General features: G+C 37.7%; 1 protein-coding gene across 1 annotated transcript in view; it reads left to right on the plus strand.

The window, feature by feature from the left end:
* The window catches only part of LOC137657667 (uncharacterized), an 11116-nt gene extending 4602 nt beyond the window's left edge, over positions 1-6514 (plus strand). The window contains exons 2-3 of the mRNA XM_068392067.1: positions 395-1414; positions 6102-6514. Coding sequence (XP_068248168.1) covers positions 395-1414; positions 6102-6386 — 1305 coding nt within the window. The 3' untranslated portion in view covers positions 6387-6514. The remainder of the gene's footprint in view (positions 1-394; positions 1415-6101) is intronic.
* The last annotated feature ends 986 nt before the right edge of the window (positions 6515-7500 follow it).

Raw genomic sequence — 7500 nt, forward strand, 5'->3', positions numbered from 1 at the left:
GATGCCACATAATGATTTTGTATCCTGTTATTATGTGGCAATTCCAAATAGTATGAAAGTATCGAAATTATAGGAAGATCTTCGGATATCATATTTTAGAGTGATCAGGCGAGAAAAATTGTCGGCAATATTATACGTTATAGATAGTATACTACTTGGTTTTTGCTTAATTAACTATATGAAGATTACATCGTGCACATAATTGCTAGTTAGTTACAAAGGGAACTACTTTTCAGCTCCTTGCAAGTTGAATCAAATTTTGAATAATATTCCATATGAGGAATTAATGACCATAGCAGTCACGACGCCAGACAATCCACAGTCAATCAAACAATCCAGATAGACCAGGTTATATGCCAGAAAGCAATTAACCTTTTTATTCTTCTTATTACAGATCTTTATTCTTTGCTGCCTGGTGGTCCAGGCAATTGCTTCTCCTGACAAACCAGCTTCATCTGGATATGACTACTCTGCTCCAGCTAATCCCTTGAGCTATGACTCCCCTTCCCCGTCCTATGGTGTTCCTGACGACTCGTACGAAGCCCCTGAATCCCAGTATGGCCCACCGTCCCGTTCCTATGGAACACCCGAGCAGACCTATGAGGCTCCGGAACCGACTTACGGGCCTCCATCTCGTTCTTATGGAGCCCCTGAACCCCAATACGAAGCACCAGAGCCAGTTTACGAAGCCCCCGAGCCCTCTTATGGTCCTCCTTCCCGTTCATATGGAGCCCCAGAACCCCAATACGGGGCACCCGAACCTTCGTATGAAGCCCCTGAACCAACTTATGGTCCTCCCTCTCGCTCGTATGGAGCTCCCGAACCCAAATACGAAGCTCCGGAGCCTTCATACCAAGCCCCTGAGCCCACATATGGTCCTCCTTCCCGTTCCTATGGAGCCCCAGAACCTGATACATCCTATGAAGCTCCTGAACCTACATACGGTCCTCCATCTAGAACTTACGGAGCCCCAGAGCCATCATACGGAGCTCCAGATACGTCTTACGAAGCCCCCGAACCGACTTATGGCCCTCCCTCTCGCTCCTATGGAACACCAGAACCCCAGTACGAAGCCCCAGAACCTGAGTATGGCGCTCCAGCCCCATCCTACAAGGCCCCAGAACCCAAGTACGAAGCCCCAGAACCCAAGTACGAAGCCCCAAAACGCAAATACGAAGCCCCAAAACCGAAATACGAAGCTCCCGAGCCCAAATACGAAGCTCCCGAGCCCAAATACGAAGCTCCCAAGCCCAAATATGAAGCCCCCAAGCAGAAATATAGAGCCCCAGCTCCCAAGCAGAGAAGACCAACCCAGTCTTACAAGGCCCCAGAGCCTAAGTATGAAGCCCCAGAAGAAACCGCTTCCTACGAGGCCCCTTCAGCATCCTACAAGTCTCCAGAACCTTCCTACGGGGTAAGACTAACCTTATGATTTATTTTTTTTTTCAGATATTTACGTTTTGGAGGATATGTTGTGCACGCCAAGTATCTTCATTGATATAATTGCAATACCGATAGAGACTGCATTCTATCTGAAGTATTGAGCATATTCTTCCTATTTCAGTATGCTCCATTTCAGATGTCCGATAGTGTAATAATGCTTATGCCATTTCTCCGAGTAGCCCTACCTACTGTATTCAAGTATCCCACTATTAATCTCTTCTAACGTGCAGTTGGACACGGGAATGCCTGTCAAACCTTGCACTGAGGATGTACACCCTGTGACACCGTAACTGCATGATGAGTTCCTGTATATAGCCCCACCTACCACCCCTGCCATCTTTCCTTGCAGTATCTGTACGGTCATTCGCTGCGCAGTAAGGGCGTGACAGGGTGCATATACTCAGAGCGAGGTGGCCTGGGAATTCCTGTGTCCTACTGTACTACCCACTATAGCCATCTTCTTTTGAAATACTAACAAGACTGGAAAGCGACTATTTACCGAATTTATTGTTATTAACAGATATTGTCTAATTTACTTATTATTGGTTGTTATTAATGATAATCGTTTTTTTTTTATCCTCCGGGTTATGCTGCTAATTAAACCCCTTTTATGTAAGTCACTTATCGTATTTACTTCTTTTTCTTTTTACTTTTTTATTTATTTTGATGATACAGTTCCAACTGATGGTCATGTATATTATTTTGCGAATTTCAAAGCTAAACAAATAATAATAATAATAATAATAATAATAATAATAATAATAATTATAATTAACTATTATTTTTGTTATTATTATTATTATTATTATTATTATTATTATTATTATTATTATTATTAATGAGTATTTAGAAAACTACTAACTCAAGTAAACAATATTGATAATTTATTCGAAAGACTCTAATTTTGTGAGGTTTCTAGACCAGAGTTTATCATACTTCTTTCATGTATAAGTGGCATAGCGGTGAGATAGTTGACACTAAGCTTTTGATCTTTCGTTCTGCCTTCACGAGACTATTGTGTAAAGATAATGATAACGATAGTAATAGTAATAGTAGTGAATTTAAAGGTGATAATATATTCTGATAAACATATTGATTATTATCTACGGTAGCCATCGCTGCAATCAAATCAATATTACAAGTCATCATCATCATCATCATCTCCTCCTACGCCTATTGACTCAAAGGGCTTCTGTTAGATTTCGCCAGTCGTCTCTATCTTGAGGTTTTAAATCAATACTTCTCCATTCATCATATCCTACTTCACGTTTCATAGTCCTCAGCCATGTAGGCCTGGGTCTCCCAACTCTTCTAGTGCCTTGTAGAGCCCAATTGAAAGTTTGAACTAATCTCTCTAGGGGAGTGGGAAGAGCATGCCCAAACCATCTCCATCTACCCCTCACCATGATCTCATCCACATATGGCCCTCGAGTAATCTCTCTTATAGTTTCATTTCTAATCCTGTCCTGTTTTGCTGGCTTTGTTCTCCAGTCTACAAAATCGGTTAAATATTGTTTCATATTACAAGCACAATAATTTTATTATTATGAGTCCAAATCGACGTTACCATTGACGATGCTTTATTAATAGTGTAGTAGTAGTAGTAGTAGTAGTAGTAGTAGTAGTAGTAGTAGTAGTAGATTTTTTTACATTTTAATTTTCTGATAGTACACAACTATTGCTATCATTCAAGAGTAATTGACTATTTGAAATAGTATTTCAGTAACTTTTTATTCAATTGTAATTTTAAACTAACTTGCATGTCCAAAGGCTTTATTTTATTCTACATATTTTAAAAGATATCGAGTTACATTAAATTTGATTGATTTAATTGCCCGTTAAGTCCACTATTCTCTTATCAATATAGATTACACGTAGATTAGTTAATTTCTTAACATATGCATAGATTGAGTTTACATTTAGTGAAAAAACGTAAAGCTGAAAGCACCGTTAAGTTACAAATTATTTTTCTACGACTATACTGATAATGGTATTTTATAAAAAGTCAGACATTAATCTAACCCCGTTTCATTCATAACAAAAAAAAAAAAAAAAAAAAAAAAAAAAAAAAAAAAAAAAAAAAACCTTTCAAAAACATTTTACATAACCGTAGTAACTCGACAGATAACTACAATGTTTATAACCCTTGCAGAAGGCTAAAATCTCTGGCTACAACAATATATGCACTCACTGCATAGCTTCTACGACGTTTACGCTTCCAAAAGGCTCAAATAACTGTCAGACGGTTAAAACATCCTTAAAACTTGGAAAAAAAAAAATTCCATACGGGTTTACGAGTCTTCATATATTTCTTATTTTCCTTCTTTCTTCCCATTGGGTTTCTCCTTGCTTGTTACCGAACCCTTCATCAGACCCTTGAGATGCTTCGATTACTCTCGCAAATCACAAGTCGAAATGTTCTCTAACTGATTCTACCTGGAGGTTTTCGAGCCGCTTGAAAATCCTACTTTCGCCGGTTGATATCGAACCCCTTCATTTTGATGACGGGACTTATCTGGGATTCGAATGTAATAGGCAGAATTTAACGTCGTTGTACTGAAAATATATGTATTCTTGAGAGAGACAAGCAGCAGACGGAGGGGAAGATAGGTACCCAAGAAAATATCATATTTATTTAAATTCGCTTTTGAGTTGAATATATTCTTAAGAGAGACAGACAGTAGTCGGAGGGAAAGATAGATAGAGAAGAAGTATTATATTTATTTAAATTCGCTTTGAGTTGAATATATTCTTGAGAGAAACAGACAGTAGTCGGAGGGAAAGATAGATAGAGAAGTATTATGTTTATTTAAATTCGCTTTGAGTTGAATATATTCTTGAGAGAAACAGACAGTAGTCGGAGGGAAAGACAGATAGAGAAGAAGTATTATATTTATTTAAATTCGCTTTGCGTTAAATATATTCTTGAGAGAAACAGACAGTAGTCGGAGGGAAAGACAGATAGAGAAGAAATATATTTATTTAAATTCGCTTTGAGTTAAATATATTCTTGAGAGAAACAGACAGTAGTCGGAGGGAAAGATAGATAGAGAAGAAGTATTATTTTTATTTAAATTCGCTTTTGAGCTGAATATATTCTTGAGAAAGACAAGCGGTAAATGGAGGGAAAGATAGGTAGCCAAGAAAATATATGTATTTAAATTCGCTTTTGAGTTGAATACTAAAAATGTATGAAATTGAAAATAAATGCATTCTTGAGAGAGACTGGCGGTAGACGGAGGGGGAAATAGTTAAACAAGAAAATATATTTATCTAAATTCGCTTTTGAGTCAAATACTAAAAATGTATGAAATTGAAAATAAAGGCATTCTTGAAAGAGACAGGCGGTAGACGGAGGGAAAGATAGACAGACAGTCAGAGAAAATATATTTATTATGATTCGATTTTAGTTGAATACTAGCATTATAAGAAATCCATGGTGTCTCTGATAGATAATTGATTAAAGTAATTGTGAATAAATATTCCCAATAACTCTTCAGACATAAAATCATTAGTTCCTTAAGATTTTCTTTTATGAATCACTACTCGCTGCTTTTGGGAACAAGAACTCAGGGGCCATAATGGTAGCATATATTTGATAATTTTAGATGTTTGAACTTATTTGCAACTGACTAAATGAAACTATGAGAGATTACTCGAGTGCCATATGTGGATGAAATCATGATGAGGGGTAGATGGAGATGGTTTGAGCATGCTCTTCGCACTTCCCAAAAGAGATTAGTTCACCAAGAGTTTAGCTGGGTTCCACAAGGCACTAGAAGAGTTGGAAGGCCCAGGTCTACATGGCTGAGGACTATGAAGCGTGAAGTAGGAGATGATGAATGGAGAAGTATTGAATTAAAAGCTCAAGATAGAGACAACTGGCGTAATATAACTGAGGCCCTTTGGGTCAATAGGGGAGAAGGAGGTGTTGATGATGAATTCATTTGCAGAAATCTCGTCAAATGACTGATGTTATTGTTCAGTTGAAAATCACAACTCACTTTTCAAGGTACTGAGATTTTCTATTATTATTATTATTATTATTATTGAAAAAAATAGTTAAACAAAAATGGAAAAAGATTTCGGAAAACCGGTGAGACAATAGTAAAGGAAACAAACCTCATTTCTTACATTAAATTGATTATCTCTCTTATTGAACTTTCAGTGTTCTATATCATGTATAATCTTCATCGCCATTAACCATTGACACTATTTGATTCTTGGTGACGTCAGTGCGCCTCGCATTGTGGGTATTACTGAAGGATAAGGGACTAGGAAGCCTCCACTATTTAGCCTTCTAATTTAACTAATTTTTTTCCTTCCTTTCTTCCATCCTGCTGTTCAACCTTTCAACTTTTACTTCACATTGCAACTGCAAGGCTTTACCCTAGTTGCAAATCTGTTTTGAATGGGCTCTCTGGCACTAACACTGACTAAATTCCTTCTGTGAGATCGGCCTCTGTCTATTTATCTGGGTTTATTCTGGAATATCTTTGGTTATTTACCTTCTGCATGTTCCCTTATTTATGGCTATTTGTATCTGTTATAATTGTGTTTTTCATAGTTGCAGTTTATTTCATATTTACTACGTTTACTTTCTATTTTTCTCAAAATCACTTAACATTATCATCTATCGTAACTGATACCATTTACAGAAGGGAATGCCCTTCGACTTCGCCTACGAAGTCCAAGACGGCTACAACGGCCTCGACTTCGGCCACAACTCCAACTCCGACGGGAACCTGGTGACCGGCGAATACCGCGTCCTCCTCCCCGACGGACGCCTCCAGATCGTCACCTACACCGCCGACTACAACGGGTACAAGGCCGAAGTCAAGTACGAAGGCGAGGCCAAATATCCCGAGGCCGAATCTTACGAGAAGCCCGAGCGGAAGTATGCTGCCCCACCGAAGTCCGAATACGGAGCGCCCGACAACTAAATTGTTAGAAAATTTATAAAAAATAGATGTTATTTTGCCATGGAGAGTGAATGTAACCTCGAGATTCGAACGTTATTTATTATTTTTATTACCATTTTTATAGACGATGAATAAAAATGAACAATGTCGCCTTTGTTTATCTTTCATCCTTTTTGTAGCCGGTGAATATTACGTCAGACTGATAGTCAATTGGAGTATTTGGTTTCTGTCTCATTGTTGGTATTTTAATGTTTAGTTTTTTCATTTCTTAAAGTTGCATACTATCTAGATACTCCATAACTTAAAGCCTGTATTTTTTATCTTAATTGTAACGTAACCCGCAGCTTTTTAGATGTTCATAATTGTAGCGCCACAGTCTTCATACCATTGTCTTCCACTGTCTTTCGTTAGAGTTCTCTTACTTGGAGGTGTACACTCAGGCACACTATTCTATCTGTTTCCTTATTTCCTTTCCTCCCTGGATAGTTTTCCGTGCTGTTGGATCCCTTATAAGGCTTATTGCATCTCTGCTTCTTCCAACTAGGGTTGTAGCTTAGCTAGCGATAATAATAATAATAATGGGAAATTAGTAGTTAATTATAACCTGAACTTAAGAAATGTTCCTTTGAAGATATTTTCTTAATGTTCCATGAATGTTTTTCCTCACAAATGGTGCTATGCTTAGCATGCGTTCGCAAAATGATAAAAATGATATGATCATTAATAAATAAGGCATATATGAATATAATAAACCATGCTTTATTAGAGTAAAGACCTTTCATGAAATATTCGTAACGTTGTTAAAACATATTACCTTTGAGACCAAGCAAGGTAGCTGAGTGTCTGTTTTTTCATAAATGGATAATAAACAAAATTGGGTGATTTTTTTTTTATTCTTTATTCATCTGTTCAACTTTGATTCTAATCTCAATAGTTTAAGAAACCTAAAGTTAATTGATCTTACGAAAAGGCAAGCCAAGAAAATTGGGGTTGTGTTGACCTGGTGGTAGCGTCCTTGCCCCGTGATTGCCAGACTGGGGTTCGAATCCGCTGAGACTCGTTAGTTCCTTTGGACGCTGAAACCGAACTATCCATGTGGGCTAAGGATGGGGTGTTTGGGGGAGCCTATAGGTCT

This window comes from Palaemon carinicauda, chromosome 18 (assembly GCF_036898095.1).
Source record: "Palaemon carinicauda isolate YSFRI2023 chromosome 18, ASM3689809v2, whole genome shotgun sequence".
NCBI lineage: Eukaryota > Metazoa > Arthropoda > Malacostraca > Decapoda > Palaemonidae > Palaemon > Palaemon carinicauda.